The sequence below is a fragment of the Tinamus guttatus genome, unplaced genomic scaffold (genome assembly GCF_059628265.1).
Source record: "Tinamus guttatus ecotype Peru unplaced genomic scaffold, ASM5962826v1 Tinamus_guttatus_pri_ptg000046l, whole genome shotgun sequence".
In the NCBI taxonomy this organism is placed as follows: domain Eukaryota; kingdom Metazoa; phylum Chordata; class Aves; order Tinamiformes; family Tinamidae; genus Tinamus; species Tinamus guttatus.
In genome coordinates, this window is record NW_028288580.1 from 710,658 (window position 1) to 733,476 (window position 22,819).

Here is a 22,819-nt window from a genome sequence, read left to right on the forward strand (position 1 = left end):
TCTATTAATAGCACTAGATACATTCCTGTTTCCCTTCCAAATGATCACTGGTATTAAGGCCTTTCAGTTTCATAGCTGCATATTTGATGTCAGCTGTGACAATTCCTTCTTTAGTTCTTAGTAGCAGAAAACCACAGTGACAATTCATGGCAAAAAAAAAAAAGCTATTTTTTACAGGGCTGTGGTAGGAGGAGAGTGGGCTTTATTTATTCTTAGTACTTCCCACTGTATCCTTGGAAAACATGGAAGTGCAAAGCCTTCTTCAAAAGAAGACTGAAGATTGAGCCTGCTGGGTATCTCCCAATCTCTAGCAAAAATTGGTAGAATTTCTTCAGAGTTTCACACTACTCCAAGTCCAGGACCTCAGACTAGAAGCTCATCAAAAAAAGTCTCACCCTTACCCAAGCACAGTTTTGTTTGTGGGAGTATATTAAGACAGAGATTTATAGTATTACCTGAATCGTTTGGTAAACCGAAGGATCAAATCCTTTCACAGTCACCTCTCGGAAAACTCTTGGCTCCAGTTCATCTTTGGTCAGATCACAGTGATAAATAATACCTAAAATGGAGAGCAAGGCTGTCAACTTAGCGTACATGTGTTACTGGAAGGCTAATCCATGGGTTAGGCACTGTGATGGAGTAATGAATGGCAAAGGTAACTTAGCAGGATGAAAACCAGTAGCTCCTGGCAAATTCTTTCCATTAACACAGGCTACCTATATATCTGAACATAATTTAGTCTTGTATAATTTATTTTATACCCTGATCTGGCAAGTCTGCAGGTAACATCACTTGTTTGAATTACCCTTATTTTTTTCAAAAGCGTGTGCACATGAGAAAATTTATGTGTACAAGGAGTTCAAACTCCTATGCTTATATGGTACAGCTATACATATGACTTGTAAAACTAACCACAGTGTTAAATATTCTTTGTTATTCTTCAAAAACAGCTGATCCCTCTGGAATTTTAAACATTTACTAGAGAGAAGAGCCGTAAAAGCTCAGAAACAAGCCCTCTGCAGGAATTCTCACTGTAAAAAAACTAACCAAGTTGGACAGGACTTGATCGAAATACTGCTGTTGTGTGTATTTTAAGATAGTTTCAGGAAGCCAGAAGTAATTGTTATTGAGGTTATGGATGTAAAAATTGTATTAGAACACTAAATAATCAGGAAACATATCTGATACAAATGGATTACCTTACTAAATCAGTTTTGTAGACTGTGGAAGATCAAAGATACAGATTGGCAAAGAAACACCAGATGAAAACCCATACTCCTGATAACTGACAAAAGCCTTTTCCACAGTGGTGAATTAATGGAGGAATAAAAGCAGGACTAATGTGCTGGGAATCTCTTCCCTTCGTTGTAGTTGCCACACGAAGTGGCTGGCGAGCCCAGCACAGGGTGGCAGGCGCACCCAGGCATCGCAGCAGCAGAGCCGCGCGCCGAGCGCGGCGCGGACGCGCGGGGCAAACGCGGCGGGACGTCCCGGCAGCGCCGCCGCTCCGCACGGGGGCGACCCCCGAGCGCGGGTGACGGCTACGCACGGAGCAGGCAGACACCTGCACGCTGGGAAACCCCCAGCTGAACACGCGTCAGGGACTGTATTTTTAGAGCCGAGCACTATGTTTCAGTAACGTTCAGCTGAACCCGTTGCACTGCATCTCCTTTTCTCTTAAGCGTCTGGGCACTTAATACCCAGAACCACACAAATGCTGCGGCCTGCACCCTACTGCTGGGTCCTAAATAAATGCAACAGTCTAGTGCTCATTCAGGTGGCTGGTGGGAGTGGGCTGTGGGAATGTCCTTGTTTCAGGCAATGCTAAAAATATTGTTTATGACACCAAAGCCTAAGGTTTAAGAAGTGCTTTATTGATTCCTTCACATATATGCTTACTATCAGTACAAGTACTAAACACTAACATATTACATTTATTTCTGTTTCTTAGGAAAAAAAATAATACAAGTGCAAATTATATTGTACTATGACAGCAATGTAGGGACTTAGCCTAACCAAAAATCAGCCCAATAAGCACTCACACTTGTTATCTGCTAAGTCTGAAACTTGGAATTTGAAACATTAGACACAAGCCGTTCAGGCAAAATCACCAAACCTACCCGAAGTGGTAAAAAGCATTTTTATAATCTGGCTGTACTTTAATAGAAACAGGGCAGAAACCATACAAGGTGAATGATGAGATGATCCAAAATGTTGGAAACCAAAAGCAATCACTGATGGGACTAGAAAAGTCTCAAGATTATGGGTTACACTCTCCTCTCTCTACCTGTGAAAGCTGCGCAAACACCACCACCAAAAAAAAAAAAAAGAATCCAGCAAAGTAGATTGTGTATTTTCTTGTCATATAGTAATTTGACAATGTGTAGAAACTCTTTCTCTGTTCAAAAACCTGTTCAAAATTATTAGTATGCAACTCATATTTTATGTAGGTCTTTGGACAGGCTCTTGCCTTCTACAGTTGTACAAGGAGGTTTCTTGCAGCTACCCAAGACCATAAAATATCGCTGATAGCAAGGATGCTGGAATAAAACAACACATAAATAAATCACAAAGTTATCAGTGAAGAAATTTTGTGGCTTTTACTAATGTTCTTTAAAACTGATGAAAATCATAACAATTTTCAATAATTGCACTAATTCAAGCACTAATTCCCAAGTTAAGTGACAACTCATAAGTCTCTCCAGACTAAAGATAACTTTTGCGAATATCTCATCCCCTTCATATATGGTTTTATACTGGCTTCTGAGTTATTTTGGGGCAACCTCCTTCAACACACAATTGCTCTAGCGTCTGTCAATGCACTATATGCAATTTGCTCTCTACATATTTTGGTCTGTTCTGAAACTGGAGTGACAAACATGTTGACTATTCAGGATAGTCTAAAAACGTATTTTAAACTGCTAGAAGATGCTATGAACACAAGCTGTACTTTCTCCACCTGTACAAGATCATCAGTTTTAGTTGATCAGTTTAGTTTACAATTGAAAACTTTCAAGGTGTTAATAAATTTGCCATCTCTGCTCTTTTTAGAGAGTGCGGTTCTGATGTAATCTGATACTGCGAGAGTCTCTCACATTTTAATGGATGAGTACTCAGGTAGCTAGGCAAAAAAATAGGTTTTAAGTCAATAAGTCAATCTTAATACTGATGTTAATTTTCAAAAATTTGTTGTTTCCTAATTCCTTCTTTACCACAAGTGGTACAGAAAGAGGAGATTAAAAAAAAAAAAAAAACAAGTTCTTGTTCTCTTACAAATTTTTACAGAACATAGTTGTCATAAAAGATGAAGGCATCTTCTTTTGTTCAGAAAACATACCTGTTTTATGAAGCAACATCCTTAACTGTTTTGGTGTCTTGATTAGATGAATATTTTACTGTCTCAATTTAAAGTATTTCCTGGGTCAAATGATACATCTGACATATTACTTCCAAATATAAAAACTGTAATTAATGGTATAACTAAGGCTTGAAGTAGTTATAATGCTTTTTCATCGCTGCTTTCATGGCAGCAATCTTTGTATTTAACATAATCACGGCCTACAGTAGAATTTGTGAAGTTATATTTTGCTGTATAAAGCAGGAGTTATGGAACTTCCTCTCTAGCAGAAGCTAGTTTTGAGAAATTTCTGAACACAGGCGTCTCAACTATTAACCTACTGTTAAGGCTTCAGGGATCAACAATTTCCCTGCTGGCACATTACTCACACATTGTGTAACCATCGCTCATTACCTGGGGCAGCATTTTATCTGCATCGTAGACATACCTGATGCCTACTGAAAAGAAAGCAGATCCTGAGGAAACAGGAACAATATCTAAGGGAAAACAAACAAAAGAGTCTTACCTGGAGATAAAAAGGAAGTGAACTGATAGAATATTTCCGTGTCCTTCTTTTGGCCACTATATCCCACAATACTGCCGACCTCTAATGGAAAAGTCTTGAGATGTGCACCGGTAGCTAGATCATGAAGTTGCAGGATGTTCTTCACATCATGCAGATAGCACAGAACCAGGAAGTTGGACCTCACACAGGCAACCCATTCTGCAGAGCATGGAAGACAAAAACAAAGACAATACAATAAAAAAAAAAAGAAATCCAATATTAACTGACCCTAAAATTCTTTAGGACCTGTAAATATGTGCACCAACCCTTCTGAGAACTACTTAATTTATTTTCTTAAGTCTTGTAAAGAAACTTGTCTTCAGAAACAGAAAATAAGTTCAAAAGTAAAGTCTGAAGTTCTCAGAACACATGGTAATCATGTCTCTTGAAGTTAATCTATGCAAATAAAAGCCTAAAGAACTATTTAAGCTATTAAATAGTTATAAAAAACCTATTTGGGCTTTTTTTTAACTCTCTCATTTTGAGCACATATGCATCAATCTTGTTCTTAAATACTTTATAATTCAATGCCCACACTGCCCAAAACTCTGTCAGCAGCACTTAAAGAAATGCGTGGAAATGAAATAGTCACTATGAGTTAGACACAAGCTAAATGGATAAGAACAAGGAGCCATGTGATCCTGTACTGCACACTGAGTGCAGAGTCTGAGGTCACCATCCATTCTGTGTCCACCTATTCCTTCAGAATTTCTTGTAAGTGAGCTGTACTGAGCACCAATGAAAAAGGGCTGTTCTGAGGGGATGCCTCATGACGTCGTTTCCAAAAAAATACTTATTCAAGGAGAAGTTAATATAGTTTAACAGCATTCTTGAGATTATAAGGTAGCAGGGACAGGGCACTGCAGGGATAGGGCACTTCAGAGCAGAAAGGAAAAGATGGCACTGCACAAGCAAAAAAAAAAATCTCCTTTATGCCTGCCCTCCGACAGCCCCAAGCCCCTGCACAGCCCTGGACCAACGATGTGCAGCTGTGCAGGAATGAAAACTGCAGCTTCATAGTCTTTCACATTCTGATTAAGTTTGTTCCTCAGCAGAACTTGAGAAAAAATCAGAAATGTGAACTTCTTCAAGGAGTAATACTTTAAAAACTGTAAAAATTGTATTTTAGAAAATTTAAATTTAAATAAGGATTTAAAAGGATTTGGCCTGGCAGCTTTTACAAGAATCCCTGGGAGTCTTATTCTGTGAAGTGAACGAATGAACTCTTAGGGCTTCCATCTTTCCAGAATACATCAGGTGACACATTCCCTCTTGGTTTACAGTTCAGATGACACTTGAGCCACTGACTCTAATTTAGACACTTGGTAACCACACGACCAATCTATTTTTATTTAATCATCTCAACAGGACAAAGATTGAAATCTCCCTCTTCTTCCCTCCTGGAATTTCTGTCCTTTAAGAAACTGATTACCCTACTTTGAAACAGAAGTCTTTCAATGTCTTTTCAGTTACTGATTTGCAAATTGAATTCAAATTGATAAAACAGGAGATTAAAAGTCAAGAAAAAGGATCAGGAAGGAAGACAGGAATGTGTGGGACTCAGTGAGGTATAGAGATTATTTCAACCACAGACGTGATACTTCTCCCCCGACAGATGAGATTGGAAACCTGGATTGCACGCAAGGTACTACGCCTGGACAATGTCCTCGCTTAACTATCAGAAGTAAAAAAAGGAAATATAGAGCCTGGAGAAGATTAAGAGGGGATCTGATCAATATGTATAAACACTTGAGGGGAGAATGTAGGGAGGATGGGGCCGAATTCTTCTCAGTGGTGGCCAATGATAGGACAAGGGTACAAATTAAAACACGGGCATCTCCATGTGAGGAAGAACTTCTTTACTGTGAAGGTGACAGAGCCCTGGAACAGACTGCCCAGAGAGGCTGTGGAGTCTCCTTCTCTGGAGATCTTCAAAACCTGCTTCGATGCCACCCTGTGCCACTTGCTCTAGGTGACCCTGCTGGAGCAGGGGGGCTGGACTAGATGATCTCTAGAGGTCCCTTCCAACCTCAGCCACACCATGATTCCATGATTCCATGAAAAGAGCAGGAAATATCAGAAAGGACTGACTGGGGCACACTGTAAGTTCAAAGTAGTGCTGTGACCTGGAGAATCCCAGTGCCAAGGGGAAAAATAGAGAAAATAAAACAGAAGGAAAGCCAAACTGACTGAATTTCATTTTTACACTATTTTACCCCATTTTTTCACATTTTAACAGTTTTTTCCAATTTCCTAAAAGCCTTATAAAACCAAATAATCCAAGTTAAGGAGTTGTACTGTACAGCCATGTAAAAACCAAATTGTGCATTTGGTTTCAAAAACAACAGTTCAAAGACACATCATGTGCCACCACCATTAAGGATGACAAGCTTTTTGTGAATTGTAGGTCAAAACTCGTTAGTCTGTAAAGCTTAGCTGCTTTAACAGGCTCTTTTCCATATACACTTCAGGTCTGTCATGACCCCGTGGAGCTCGAAGACCTCTGAATCCCAATAGCTCTGGAGGGTCTGCCTTCCTTTCAGCTTGTTCCTGAGGGACCTGGGAAACGACACTGGTCTGAAATAGTTTTTCTTCAGACTTTCCAAGTCCCTCGTGTACTTCTAGCCTAACTCTGGGAACTTTCACACCAAAGCCCTGGAGTACCACACTAAATGGATTTTCCATCATGAAGCCATGACCTGAAATAGTAAGATACAGTACAATACAGCGGTGTTTATAGATTACTAAGCATTCAGTAATTTTAGCTCTGGAGTGACTGAAATCTCTTTAGGGAAGCTAGAGAACAAAATAAACTTCCTGAACTTAATTATTGTATCCAATTACATGTTCTGAAATGCAGAATCATTCCTGGCTGAATATATACATAAAGAGATAACACGCAGCATTTATCATACAGTATTTATCCCATTGTTGTTGCATAAATCTGCCAACATTCATATGTATAATTAGTTTACTAATATGAAATATAAAAAAGAAAATAGCAACATTAGAGCAACACACCATTTCTGCCTGCAGAACTGTTCTGCAGTAAGAATGGGCTTACACAAACTCAGTTGTCTTTTTCAGTAATATCTGTAACTAAAATCTCCAATTTCATATATTTAAGATTTCCCAACATCAACAGTTTTATAAAATGGATCGCACATTCTCTCAGAAGAGCTTCAAAATATATAATCTGGAGTTCTACTCTAGCAAAAATACTGCTTGAGAAATCTTTATTTTAAAATTAAATTGTGATGAACCTTAATTCCTCACTGGTGACTTGATAAGGCACTGCAAATTAGTGGACACTTTCACTGAAAGTGGAAGTATATATTACTTTTCTTAAAAAAGGTTCAATTGCTCAGGTAAAGCATCTGGCTTATTTAGGGATTCCTCCTGCTGTTGAAGAACTTGCCTAAGAAGCAGCAATATTAACTCTTCATCAGGCCTTTGGTTTAGAAATCAGATGCTCTCAGCAAGCTGGAGATGCGGATGAAAAGACCAGGGGAAATGTTTGTGCCTGTGAGGTTCAGGAGCAGCTTCCAGGGTAAACCTGTGCTATCACTGGCTTTGGTGCATTGCTAGCTGCCTCCAAAACATACAGGAATGCAGACTAAAAACAAACATGAAAACCAAAATAAAATAAAAAAATAAAGATGACCTAAAGGAAATTGAAGAAAAACTTTACTGGAAGAACCAACACTAATATACAGCAAGTTAAAAAAATGCTGAAATAAAAAGCAGGGCTTTTTTTTGACTGTAAGCTACAAGCATGCTACTACTCCCACGCTCCGCATTGAGAACTCGATGTATTGTTGAGTTTGTTGCCTTAGCAAGTAGTCTCCTTGGTTTTGTTCTTATTTTGAAGAAATCATCCCATATGCCTCTATACTTCCAGGGAACTTATAGATTGTACTCTTGGAAACGTCTTGTTAGCCTTAAGCCACCCAACTTTACATGGCTAGCGGCTGAGCCTTCACCTTCACCTCAAAATTAACCTTCACTACAGGTTCCCTTTACAAGGGGATAACGGGCAGAAAGGGACAGCTCTAGGATGAAATTCTTTCGGATCTCCTGTTCTAGGATACTGTGACCTGCCCTCTGCGTTGTTTATCTCCAGTCTTATAGACTATAAAACAAAAAAAAAAACAAAGCTAACCATCTGAGACCTTCCCAATATACAGGGTCTATTTATTTCCAGTTAGTATCAACGATCAGTGCAGCGAGTCCCACTTTTAATTCTTCTCTTTCTCTACTGCCAAGGCACACCCATATTCACCAATCATTCTCCAGCACACTCATAACTATTTGCAACACACATCTGGCAAGGAACTTATTTTATAAATAAGCAATAGAAGAAGCTGCCTATTCCAATCTCTTGGCTCTGGCATCAGAGTGATGGACATACTTGGAGACACTTGTACTGAAAGCAGGAAACCCTTCGTTCCCCCACTTTGAAAGCCAAACTCCGCACTGTGTAAAGCTAAGGATATTACTAAAGACACAACAGGGAAAGGGATTGCACAAGTCTTCTGACAACTGAGATAAACATGACGGATTACTCACACTCATGCCCATCCTTTTCATTCAGGATCAACAAGCTGGTGATCTTGATTACAGATTTTCTTTCCTGGCTTTGCTACAGTGCCAAAAGACAACTCTACTGATCTACTGATTTGATGATTATGGATGTTTAGTATCTTGTCTCCACAGACATTTTCCAGCATAACTTATATTCAAAAGAATTAAATAAAATCTAAAAGAATACCCGTTAACTTCTTTTTTAATTACTGCCTTGAGACTTTACATTTGTAGAAATGGAGTTAGAAGTCTTCGTTACATTGCTGGACTATAATGGCAACTTAGCTGTACGAGCACCCCTTCCTAAAGTATCTATGATTTAGTTGGTTAGAAGTTAGAAGAAGAAATACTGCTTTGCACTTGGGTAGCACATTCTAGCTTAGGGAAGAGAAGCACTTCACACCCACGGTGCTTTGATGTGCAGATGTTTACAAGGCTCAGGCACGTTACTAGAGCTTCTCCATCTTTTTAAATGGTCGGGACCTTCAAAGAGTTGCTCAAGGTCACTCCTCTCAGGTGACTGCTCACTTAGTGCTTCAGGTAACACCTCCTCCCTCAAGAGGCTCAGTCTATTTTTCTTTCCATTATCCTGACTAGAGGGCTGAATAACAACAGTGTCTTCCAAGCTGCCTCACTCCATGTTTGGGGGCTCTACCACTTCTATGCTCTGTTGAGGCCATTCTCACACCACCCATCCGACAGCGCTGGTCACTCCCTGCGCACCTCAGTCGAGCAGACCATGGTGATCCACAACACATCCCGCAAAACCATTTACCATCCTAACGTGAGCAGGTTTCTCCTGTGCCCAAGGAGCAGAGTCCCTGCAGCCACAGTGCTCGAGGCACGCTTAAGACTTAGAGAGGCCTTTTAACTACTTCAGAATACCCAACTCCAGCGACGCTGCCATTCAAACTGCCAGTTCAATGCTAAACACGAACCTCTCCTACAGTTACATTTCAGGCTCCTTGAAAATTAAAAGCAAAATATAAACAAACTTATTTATCTCAACACTGTGCGAAGTCCCTGCTGAGAACTATGCAAGCCTTGTTGGGCCTATGAGAGAGCCTGGTTCAAAGTGGGATCTGAGAGAACAGCTCTTTACACCTTGTGGTTTTAAGATGAAGTATGCTTACAACCTCACGCTAGAAATACATTTGTTTTTCCCTAAATTTCCTAAATCAGTTTACTTCCAAACAGTTTTGAAGACAAAAAGGTGAAAATCCATAACAAAAAAGCATTTTGAAGCCTCTGTGAAACCAAATTACACACACACCAGCTGTGAGGCACGTGAGTGTGTTCAGTTCTTGGTCAGACCCCATTAGCTGCTTTACTGCACACTCCTCGAGACTGCAGTATGACACTCCATGGAATTTCTCCTTTTGCAATTAATGGACAGCGGCAGAGTTTCATAATTATTAATCTTGAATCACAAATAAAATCTATTTCTATATGTGAGGGGTGGCAACTTTGCAAAATTGAATCCAAGATAATACATTGGAAAAGAAAAAAGGCTACGGCTAAAGGAGATCATGGATGAGCAGCAGACTGAGTATTTGTATATCCCAGTAAAAGGACAGAGAAACATTTGTGACCTGGAGTATCACTGACTACAGTGTTTATAAGGCAACTCCAAATACAGCTAACTACATTTGGACAAGCAGCAATACTCATTTAACCTTTGAATCATTGCAGTCATGGCTTTTGCAGAGGGCGATTCATTACTTTGTCATCTCTGGATCACAAAAAGTCAAACTCACTTGACTGCAAGGCTTTCAAGACAATGAATTATTAACTGCCTTCTGCCATAATTATGTCTTTCCAAACCAAATCTTGGAAACAATAAAAGAAGATGACATAATGGCTGGTCTGCCTACTTTCACTGAGAAAAGCTCCACTTCAAGAATGCAGGATTCTGACTTCATCAAGTGCAAACTAATATTTTGTAATTTCATTAAGAGCTTCAACCTACTGAGCATGATAAAACACCTTCCCTTGGTGCCGAGAAGGTCACTTTTAGTTGCAAGTATCAGCCACAAAAAAAACCCAACTATTTAAAATTGCTTTTTCAGCACTGATGCTAAGATTTACTTAGTATTCATCTTCTAATGGAGATATTTCGATTTGCTCATTTGACCCAATTCTTTAACATAATAATTCCAAAAAAAAAAAAAAAAACTAAATAAAGAAGCATGCATGTATGATTGCTTATTCTTGCTTCACATTCACACGGTAAAAATTGAAGACACAAAACAGACACTTGAAAGTCAGTCTGATGGTTTGATATGACAGATTATGTTTGACTTCCAGAGTATAAGAGCAAAATGCCTGGTCTGTTTACAGCCTACAGGCCACTGCCCTCAGTAAGTGCATTTATCTTAGCTTTTGATTCTCTAACTGCAGTTCTTGTTATTGTACAGTTAAGACAGTCACATATAATACATTAAAGGAGCATTTTATGTATTAAAAAGTCTCTTACACGTGCACAAAAATTAACTCTCCAGGATTTTGTTTTTAGAACAGGAACAATATGGAGCTGAGATAAATACTGCAGTGTAGTGAAAAGCTAGCCTTTTTCTTAAAGGGAAGAAATACACAGCCAGTGCCCGAAGCTCTTTTGGCCGGCTAGGCCAAATCCCAGGCAAATTCTCATATGGTAAACATATTTCATATTAATAAAACATGAGAGAAAAAACACCCAAACACTTCTGTCCTATTCCATTTGGACACTCTCCATCTCTACATCAATCCTTCAACTCAGTCCCACATTGTATATTGCAGCTCCCAGTAACTTAAACATAGCTTCACATAGAGTCAACAAATTTGCGCACTATCAGAAATCATACTTGGAAGCAATTTGACACAACTGTTATTTATTCTTTGCCTAGGACTGAGAAGACAATCCATTCAAGATGCAGATGGCTCCCATTCAAAGAGTTTACAATCTCACAATAAAGGTTTTTTTTTTTCCTCACCAATTTTTGTTTGCTATTTTTGTCATCACCAAAAGTCTTAAAACACTTATGAGTCAGGTGTTTCCAATGTCGCTCCAGTTTTAGGCCTGCTCCAGCGGTGTCTCATTCTCCCTCACACATCTGTTACCCAGGACCAGATCTGGTCAGCTGGCTTTGAGGCAGCTGCAGCATCTATCAGAAACCATATTATAGGAGCTCTGCTCTCCATTTGTGTCATACTGGGAACCAACTTGGTCCAGATTGCGGCAAGGATGACGCAGGACACTAAAATATGCAGATAGAAATGTATTCTTAAGAATCTTTTGGTGCCTTTGAAAGTGAGATCTCAACAGGAATTTGAAATAGTAGTTAAACAGACTTGTCTTAGTGGGAGAGACAGAGAAGTTAATATACACATACACATCCCTCTACTTCTAAAGAGAAGCTCTTCACAGGAAACAATGTAGGAGGGTATTTGTACAAAAACAAATTAATGAAAAAGAAATACACGCACTTTTTAAATAGCTAAAGCTATACTAGTGAGATAAATCTTGCACTGCATGAAGGATACACAAGCATATAAAAATGAAAATCAATATAAAACAAAAATCAAATCAAATCTGTCAAACAAAAATACCTCATGGGAAGTTCTTTTATATGGTATGTAATTATGTCAAGTTCTAAGTTTTAAAAGATTTTTTCCCAAATTATAGTATTAAAAATATCCTAAAAGTGACCTAAAGCTAGGCCTTAGTACAGAAAGCTTATCACAACACACCTTTATTTTAATTAGCTCAAAAACAAGGACTTAAGTTCCAAATTTGCTTTAACAACTAGACAACTCCATGCTCTTGGGCTTTTCTGAGTCTGTTAAGAACTATCTGTTCCTCCAATCCTAGGCATGATGGACAAACCTGCCTCAAACTCTGATGTTCATGTTTACTGTGTGCTGTACTATTGCCAGACTTGCTCTTTTTCTTGCTTCTGTTTGCAAAGCCTCACTGTAATCCCTGAGCATCTGGCAAAGATTCACAGCACTGACATGAAGCAGGAAAATACCTTCTCCTCTGCTCTACAAACATTGAGTTAAAACAAGGACAGATTAAGCAACTTTACCAAGGCCACACAAGATGAGAGCAAGCTATGAAAATGAAATCCGGGTTTCTCAAGTCTCAGTCAGATCCTTTAATCACTGGACAAGCATGTCAAGTTTCAAACACTTAAAGCATAGGGGAAAAGTAAGAAGGTCTGTTCGAGACATTCAATAGACTGATGATTGAATCAATTTAGGTGTGGGGAGAGGAAGAGAAGGAAAATCTTTAACTTCAGACATACTCTTACCTAGAACATCTCTTTCATGTTCAGGGATGAGAACCTTCCATTTAGATTCATCTGGGTCACTGAAGTCAATGTTGATTAACCGGTAATTTGGAGCATGGCGGTTTGTCTTGAAAGTGAACACTGTTCCTTCATTGGTGACATATTCGTACTCAGCTTCAAAGTTGTCTATCAGCTTCACCCATTGAAGAATTCCTGTCAGATCAAACACATCATCACGTGAATTCCTTATCCTGAAACAAAACCTTTTAATGCACGAGAGCAAGGCTTTCCTGAAAACTGCTACAAGCTCCTTCTCCAACAACTGTGGTGACTAAAAGAGCTGTAAATATGGCAAATAACTGGATATAAGCTTAAGCGTTAGAGCTGATGATAAATTTTCCACTTGAAATAGGCTGCATTGGAAAAACATCAATCCATGGACATGGAAATAAAATGGCACTGAGGAACTTCTAATGAAACACAAGCAGGGTACTTTCCAGAACTAGGCTTAGCTCCCCTCCAGCACTTCTAAGGGATTGGAAAGCTCAGATGTTTGCTACACAGGCACTTCTGCCACCCCAGCTGCCTCAGGGCCACCAACGCCAAGTGCACAAGGTTCTTGGCAACTGAACTCCCAGTTCTCTGCTACAGATTTCTTGGAATGGGGAGTCACAGCTGAGCCAAAAGACTCCTCACTGAGTCTTTCAAGCTCAGTGCTATTTGTTTTTATAAGCACTTTTTTTTTACTTAATGTTTATTTCAAGAGGACATTCTTTGTTGTGATTTTTTGTTTCTAAAAAAGCCAGTTACATTTTCCTTGAGTGGAATGTCTTACATCCTCCTCGAAAATCCAATTCTTTCCGCAGAGCAGAAACGATGCTATTTGAATGAGTACTACACATTTTAATATCAGGAGTTCCTTGACAATTCAGAAACAGCATTTCCAAAGTTTGTCGCCACCAAGGAAGGTCCACAGAGAGTTAGCTAAAAGTTTACGTCCAGATTTGCAAAGTGCGAAATTCCAGTTTCCCTAGGAGCTTTCTAGAACATTTCCCTCAATACCGAAACTGCACTTCCCTCTCAAACACAAACTGGCTAGTACTGACTCAACCTAGAGCTGGCAGGGAAAGACTCCAGAACTTTTTATTTACAACTTACTGTTTTGAAACAGATGTAGAGGCTAGTAGAAAGAGATGTCAGGCTAAATTAGCTATCTGATATGCCTGCTAGAGCTACAACCCAATCATCAAGCTCACTAAGTATTATATGTTAGCCTGCTTAAAAAAAACCCAGCAAATAAAAAATTACAACTTTTATATCTGGAAATAACAGCCCACTGTCTGCCTCTTTATTAAACTAGACTAACTGCCTCTTTATTAAAACTGAACAGAATAATGGAAGTAGATCATAGATGAGCTGTAAGTTTAGAAAGAAGAAAGAAAAAAGAATAACTGAGGCAGCAGTGAGATGGCTAGGGTCATTTTAAATCCATTAAATTTAATAAGTTAGTCTAGCCAGGCCTAGCACATTGATAAAGCTTGTACCTCTTTAACAGCCATTTTTTAAGGAAAAATCCCCCATCTCTTCAGGCAAAGTGATAGATTAGCCACTTAAAATCTACTTTTTAAACTATCGCATTAGAAAATTCCTAGAAAATCCCATTAAATTAGTATCCTGTTTGTGAGAACTGATTTCATGTGGAATCTTGATTTTTCACTGAGGTTCTATGTTTTTTCTTCTTCAGAGATTTTATGCTGATTACAAATCCTGCTAAGTCTCCCAAGTTCCTCAAAACTTCCAGTTTAAAATCTTGCATATTCCATTATTTTATCTTACAAAAATAGCTGTTCTGTTGTGGCTTTCTACAGCAAAAACTGTCTTGATGCCCCATAAACCAAAGAAAAAACAGCCTACAATGCATTTTGGTATAGAACAGTGAAACTGTTTTGAGGTCTCAAGTCACATGCTCAAGTGTTTTGGTAAATAAAAATTTAATTGCAGTGTAATGCCATAACACCATTGGAACATTTGAATTTTAATACCTGATCGAGTGAAGCAATTATACCAAGGCTTCATAGACAGGAATCCCAAGACCCTTGATTAAAAACCCTGCTTCACGGTAAATGGGTACAATTGCTGTACCATGCATGACGACTGGAGCTGGGTTCTGAGGAGAAATGGGACATTAATGCTACCTCAGAGGTTGATATTTCTGTAGTGCCACTCCTGCATCTGCTCCCAAATGAACAGTCAGTAAGCAGTGAGAGGGCTGATATACTACAGGGATACACCAATTTGTTATTATGAAAATCAACAGCATTCATCATCTTAAAGTGGATATTATATATTGTCCTTAGAAGACAAATCCTGCAGATGAATTATCTCAAAATTGTTGTCCCTCTGAAGGGATTAATTCCTTCAGTATCTGGTCTAAGCCAAGAGCCAGCAAGGAGGCAACAGCAAACACCTGAAAGAGGCAGTAACATTTGTTTATGTAGATTATTTGCTGTTGTTTTCCAGCAAGAGGATCAAGTCCTTTGCAATAAGATATATATCATACATGGAGGACATGTCGTCAGGGCTTGTTTCAGCTGACTGAGTTGTGACCTGTGATTGAAAGGGATGCTCCAGCGTTGCCTGAGATGGTTCTGCTTTGCTCTCTCCTTTGGGCCAGGACTAACGACCTTGCGAGCAGCACAGCCATGTGATACTGAATGCCACGGCTGAAAACTAACGTGGTGGCAGTGGCTGGAGCAGTTATGAGCTGGCTGAGTTTCCTCAGCCTGTTGAGCCCCAGCAGCAGGAAGGCCCCTGCAGCTCCAGCAGGCTGGCCTGGGCCGGCAGGGAACTGTGCCCGGGGAGCAGCCCGGCCCTGTGGCCGAGCTCAGCTAGCAGCTCGGCACCGCCAAGGAGCCCCGTGCTTCTTCCTCCCGTTACCCCAGGCCTGCTGCTGCTCTTCCACTCGCTGAGCTGCTCCAAGGAATTCAGTGACTAAAAAATTGTGCTACAAAAACAAACCAACCAACCCCAGCTCCCTGAACCAACTCCCTGCTATGGAAGACGAGTGCCAGTGCATAAACAATACAGAGACGGACAGACACATGAGCAGGAACACTCTTATTTCATTAGCAACGAGCCATAAAAAAGCGTGTCTGCAGCAAAACTGCACCCTTCCCTTTTGCTCTCCTCCTCCACCACCTTCATGCTTGGTCTAGCATTTGTCCAAGTGAGGAGCAGAGCTGATTAGACAGGCTAATCCAGCAGAAAACTAGTGTCCGTATTCTACAGAGCTTGCTTTCTGCCGAAGTAGCAAGCGCAATCCTCTAAGCTTATGGTTGCGGGGCGCAGATGCCAGCTCAAATGCAATCTCAGAACATGAGAAAATAGAAAAGACAACCTCTCCTTTCTTGGCAGCACCTGAGCCAGAGATAAGAAATATTTATTACACAAGGAAAAATCATGAGGATGAGTACTGCTATACCATAGCTATGTCTAATCCTCTTCTCTGCCTGTGCCTATGTCCTTTACGTCAGCTGGCTATCCATCATCAAGCAATTGCACTACAATAAGAACCGGAGATAGAGGATTTATAACCTTTATTTGATGTTCAATAAACTTGGTTCCACCTATTAGAAAATCATAATCATTCAGAGCTGACCCTTTCACAATGTTCAGGCCAAAACCAACACACAGTGAGAGCCACAGACAGAATTTTCAAACTTTTGTCTTTAGAAACACTGGACCAAAAGGGACCAAAGGGTCAACAAGCAGCACAGGTTCAGGCCTCAATCCTGTTTCGACTTGTAGACATACTGAAACGTTCACTGGTCTACTCTAGGACAAAGCAGTTCTGTTGCTGAATGATGACAACTGTGATTATAACCAGCAAATTGTGATTGTAGCAGCAAGAACGACCTCAGCGAACCTGCCATCACTCTTTCGGAGAAAGGTCTGATACAGCAAAAGTCACTGTACAGCAGCTCGTAAGTGTTCCCAGTAATTCCTCTCATATTTCATGGAAATGCCAAATACGATCCATTTGTGGCAAACAATATATTGACTGTGCTGGCTGGAGAGACAGGGTATATTGATTAGCTAATGGATTTTTTTGTTTTCCCTGATGCCGTGAAACAAGTTTTTATGGACCAGGTGAAAACTCTCAGTTGCCCTTTTTATGTTCTGTAAAAGCTAAACATTATCTGGTAAACCCCATAAAGTTATATTCCATTCTAAATTTTGTCAATTGTACTTTTTTTTGTGGCAGACAGCTTCTCTGATAACAGGGGAGTGCTGAGGACATTCAGAAAGGGAACCAAAAGGATTAGCTCAACATGATGGAGCAACCTACCACGAAGAGTTATGTGGAATTTCATTAAGGAATTAAAGCATGAGACAGGTAAAGTTAGTGAGAAACCTTAGTGAGGATCCTAGCTTTTCAACACTTTGATTTTAATTTGATTTTTCAGAAAGGCAGTGAAAGGTAATGATATAAACTCTTTGTCTCTGTATTTTAACCAGTCTTAAAAAGAGTGGTAAAATAAATTAAACACAGTAATTTTCAACTTTAACAGCTGAGATCCCACCTAGCTACAAGTCTCACTTTCTAATTTGAGTTAATTTTCATTTTCACTGAATAGCAGTTCATCAGTTATATGGAATTCAGTTTGTCTTTCATCCAAAACATAAAATTTGCTGAATCTTAACAGCTGAGTTTTCAAACTGAGTGAAAATATAAATGAAAACAAAATCTTTCCAAAACTAATTGCTAATAAAAAAGCCTTAAATACAGTGAGCTTTGATTTTGTTCTTCTAAGCGCAAACTGTAACTTCCAGCATGGGTGGCTACATGCAAAACTAAACTTACAGCCAGTGTTTTTATATACATTTTATATTAGTTATGACACAGCCATTTCCTATATTTGACAATCAACCAGTTGGTATTACCAGACTTGGAGGCAGAAGAAAAAAAAAAAAAAAAGGTGTTTTAATAAAATACTTTGTTACTGAGAGATTAATCAACTTAAACATCTATACTATAGCACATCTTTGTAAGATGTAGCAGAACAGTAACTTCAGCATTCAAAAAGCAGGACACTGCAAATAGCCTTATAAAAGCATATAAAAGTCCTAAAGGATTCACTTTAATTTTCCATATTTTCTCCATTCATTTCAGAGAAGTACATGTTATATTGAAGATTTTAGAAATAATTATGTCCATGTTAGGTCTCACATGTACAGAGAAAAACCTTACTATTAACAAAATCATATTATTTCCTTCTAACCACACTGCTTTTTAAGGTAAATTTCACAGAGTCTTTATCTACTCTTCGAGTTTTGGAATGAACGCAGTACTTCAACTCTGTTACAGAATACAGGGCTCTGTTAGTGGATTACTTGGCTTTTCACATCTTAGGAATATGGATTTCATCATTTCTGCTTATAACATTCCCCATTGAAGAACAATTTCCAATATTATGAACAGAAAACTCCTATTTCAAAAACTTTATTTTAAAGACACATCTGCATTCTTTATAGATTCTATTTCCAATAGTAACATTCAAAATAGCATTTAAGATAGCTCTAAAGGCCTATTCATATACACACATGTATAATCCACGAACATGGACACATATATACACATATACATGCATACATGCTAACTTTTGAAAACCATTACTACAACAGAAAAATACCTTCTGCCTTTGAACGATCAATCTGTAACTGAAAATCTGTTGCACTTGCTACAGGTACCTGGCCACTCCTTTCCATCTCTGCGTCTTTAAACGTCAATCACAAGACATGTAAAGCCTTTCATAATGGGAAAAAGCAAAACTTGATGATGCAATTTCAATTTTGTCTAATATCCACCCCTCTGATTTTAGTATTCTCTCATTCACATTTTCTCTTTTCCTTCCTTCGATTTCCCCTACCCTACCCTGTGACAATGTTCAACTCTACCAAGTCACAAGGCTACAAGTCACCATGGGTATTTATCAGGTGTACTCCTCCTACATTTCTTATCAGATCAGAGAGCATCATGTATCTCATTCTGATGCCTGCTGGATATTTATATACAATACAGAATGCAGGCTGCTCTTATCTTAATAACATGTTAAAATAATCTGCCCTCGCTAGAGCAAAGCTGCAGTACTCTCAGCTTTTAAGTAGTGACAAACAGCATCTTTGGACGTGGAATTTCTGCTGAGAAGTGCAGATCATGGCTCTAGGTTGATGTGCCCACCCTTCCACCCAGAAGGTCTCAGAGTCTATCCTGAAAGTGGGAAAATTCACCCAAGAATCTCAGTGCACAGGAGAGAATTCTGTTAGCAGGACTGTTCCAAACTGCAATGGTTTTATTTATGCCACAAAATCTAAGCCACCAGACTGATAGTGTGCAGCTAGATCAACAATACATCCTCACTTGATCTGTATTTCCTATCTGCTGGAGACTTTTCTACAAAAATCCTCTGAAATTACGAGCTAGCTCTGGAGTTACTCCTACTTTTCCATGAAATCTTTATTAATCTCTGTGAATACACATTTCTGTGCCTATATAAATATCTATCTAAACAAAACAAACAAGATTTTTTACATATATGTATATAGCATGTCAGTTCACGTTTGGTGAAAGGTATGTCTGAAGGGCAAGCTGTGTGTATTGTAGGCACATTCAAAGCATTTTCATGTCACCTAAGAAAAGTTCAAAGGGAAACTCCACAACAAGGCTGCAGTCATGTCAGACCTCATCTCTCTCTGGGAAAGATGCTAACAGTTTCATCCTTTGAGTCTATAGGGCTATAGGAAAGTAGATGATCTTCAGTGCCCTATCTGGCAAATAACCAAAGGGGCACTTTAAATTCTCAGCCACCAGGCACATTAGGAAGACAGTAGCAAAGTTCCTAACCAACGTCTCTCTACATTTATACAATTTCCAAGGAACAGTGACTAGAATATACATCTGAACATCATGATTTAGGAGCCTGAGAGCAGCAAAAGGGCAAGAAGAAAAGGCAGGAGGCATGATTCTCACTTGACGATATGCGCTCACTGAACACATGAGGAATGTTTAAGTCTAATTTGTAAATTATGCAAAATTAAGTACAAGTCTAAAAATAATAAACTTTGAAAACTTTGGGGTAACTGTTTAAAACTTTATGAATTAAATGTTAATGAGATAAAACAGATTAGTAAGCTATATTTCCAGCTCCTAGAAACTAGCAGTAGTCACTATCATGGTTTTGATGGTACCATACCTTTTAGTATACCTAATAAACATTAGATAATCCATTAGTGAATAAATGCATTATAATAATGCTTTGGCACACAGTCTGAATAAACGTATACTCCCAAATATCAAGTATCCTTGAAACTGAGGAATGAGATAAGATGTTGAAAAATAGTCATTTATTCCACATTGATAGTTTTCAAATTCAGTCCAATATTGATACTCTCACAGCAGACACGGGGTCAAAACTGGAGGTGGCTGTTTCAGAGCCCTAGTGATCAGGGCCTGCAAAGTGGTCAGCCCGTCACTCAAATATCTACTTGCACATCAGCATCTAATTTTGCTTTGAATCACACAGTGCACGGCTTTGTCTTAATTCTTCACTCAGCACCAGGCAGCAATGCAAGAAAACCCTCATTTTCCTCAGCCTCTTCCCTTTTTCTTCAGAATCACATTAATTCATTCATTCATTAATGTGTGACAATCTGGTTTCTGAAGGCAAATGAGCTTTTCAAACAATTTCTATTTTTTTTGAAACTAAGACCTCAATCTCTTGGGACCTGACACAGCTTATAAATGTCTGGGGAGGGGAAAATACTGGAGGGGAGACATTAAGCCGTCCCTGCGAGGAACACAGCTTCGGTGTGTTTGTAATAAGATGACCTCCAGCACCATTCATCATGCCTGTGACGGCTACTCACTGATCATGGAAAGTTAATGTATTTGGAATCTTAAAATAAATAAATGAAAGGAGGCAATATTTATTCCTCTGAGTTAAAAAGTTTGGCCATGTCAAGATATATCAAAGACTAGCCCAGAAGAAAGAAATCAAGCACTTTTATGAGCACTGCTTTCTCCATCATTTTCAAGGCATCTGTTTTACTTCCATTTGGATGATCACACAAAAGACAGAAGGAGAAAATATGCTTTGTTTTGATGCAGTTATAGCTCATTTCCTCACACAGAAGGACGGAAAAACAGAAAAACAGGAGCTGAAGGTGATCTCTGACACACCACACATGCTCTAATACCCTAGGAGCAAAGCACAACTACCTAACCTGAAGAATAACTTCACTGTGAAGGCTAATGAACAGACACCAGCATCACACAGATCTCTCTGTTTAGATTAATTGTAAGCTATTTCACTTTGTTGCAAATGTTCTCCCTCCAATAAAAGAATTTCATCTAAATCAAAAGTGTTTGAAGTTGTGATGTTGTGCATATGAAACTGTTTTCTTACACCAAACACTTCTTGTTTTTTGCTGAGACTTTTGACATATTTCTCAAGACTCAGCTTGCTTTCTTTTTGCTATTTGTGAGGGAACCAGGATACAATGGCCTTGTTTAATATTGATTTTTGAAAGCTGTTCAAAAAAGTTTGCTTTTTGCACAGAAATATTTTCAAAAATAAAAAGCCCTTCCCCCCCACATCCCACTTTCTAGATGTCTACGACATCTCGCTCTCCTTCCTCTCTGTTATTTTTCATTATGAAGGTTTTGATCCACTCCTTCGGGCTGTGAGGCACCTCCTGACTCACCCCTTTGATGTTACTGCATATAGCACCGTTTGCTGCTTTTCTACTTTTTTAAGAGTCCCCCAAACCAAACGGCAAGGCTGAACTAAAACACAAAAGGCCAGTGAGATGTCCTCTTCTCAGCAGGCAGCTGATGAACACCTCTGCCTGGCCCTCAAACCTACCTGTGCTTCCTCCAGTGTGCCTGCAGGGCAGGCAGGGGGAAGTGCCCTTCTAAACAAAAGAGAAGAATCAAAAAAAACCTTACAGCCAATAACCCTGCTCTTAAATTCTCTCTTGCAACCTGCCTCTGCCAGACTAGTGCAAAGCACTTCCAGCTGACATGGATTAAGCAACGAGTGAGCTGTGAACTTCAGCTTTAGCTCCATTTTGACTGCCTCTTCCCAGCCCAGTGCTCCTCAAATGCATCCCCTGTTCCCTCACCCTGTTCCCACCAGACAACTATCGCTCTCCAGACAGCCTCAATTCTCCCTCTCCAAAGCCCAATATCACTGTTCTCTCCTCAATCTTCTGGCACCCTAAGCGCCTTCACAAGCCTGGGCTGAGCTTCCCCGCAGTGCAATCCCTCCGAATCCAGCAGGAACCATCTGCACTTTCCAACAGGCCGGCTCTCTAAACACTTGTCATTCCAGACATCACTGCGGCCTTTCCTTTGGAATCCCTGTGTCCTCACCACCTCTCTCATATGCTCTGCTCGCCACCCTGCTCATATCCCTCTTTTTTCCTCTCTATTCTCAAGCTTCAGCTCCCCCAAGGAGATAAAAAGTGCAGCTGTGGCCAAGGCTCTGAGGCAGCACCTCATAAATCTGCTCCGCAGTGCCTATCACGGCGTTTTTTATTAGGAGCTGCCGTAACACAAAATAAAGAAAAAGGTCAATATCAAGAACATCTCCAACAAGAGAAATTGGCGTGCGTGGCCATTGCACGTTGGTTTAAGTTTTTAAACAAGGCCGATTAAAGAGCTTTCACTTATTTCTCCTTACTGTAGCACTACTGTTTTGTGCTACCCGCCCCCTCCAAACACACATTCAGAAAAATAGTCAAGGCTGACAGCTGCGTTGAAAAGGAACAATCTCATTTCCACTGAAAAGGGAAAGACAAAATTATTACCAGACACAGAAACATGAAAAGACATGACAAGGGAAACAAACAAACAAACACCCCACATTTTTGTGCAATAGAAAAGGTCCAATGGAAGGCTTGCTAACATACACCTGCTTGACTCCTCTCTATCCAGATGATCACCTAATACGAGATGCATTTCCAGGTTTACTGAGAATACCAGTTAAAGCAAAGTGATTA

The 22,819-nt window shown here is 39.5% G+C and overlaps 1 protein-coding gene across 2 annotated transcripts in view; it reads right to left on the reverse strand.

The window, feature by feature from the left end:
• The window catches only part of PREP (prolyl endopeptidase), a 322,394-nt gene that overhangs the window by 34,552 nt on the left and 265,023 nt on the right, over positions 1-22,819 (reverse strand). For both annotated transcript variants that reach the window (XM_088538295.1, XM_088538287.1), the window contains exons 8-10: positions 12,779-12,970; positions 3,864-4,061; positions 456-559 (exon numbers count right to left, since the gene is read on the reverse strand). In XM_088538295.1, the coding sequence (XP_088394421.1) occupies positions 456-559; positions 3,864-4,061; positions 12,779-12,970 (494 nt within the window). The remainder of the gene's footprint in view (positions 1-455; positions 560-3,863; positions 4,062-12,778; positions 12,971-22,819) is intronic.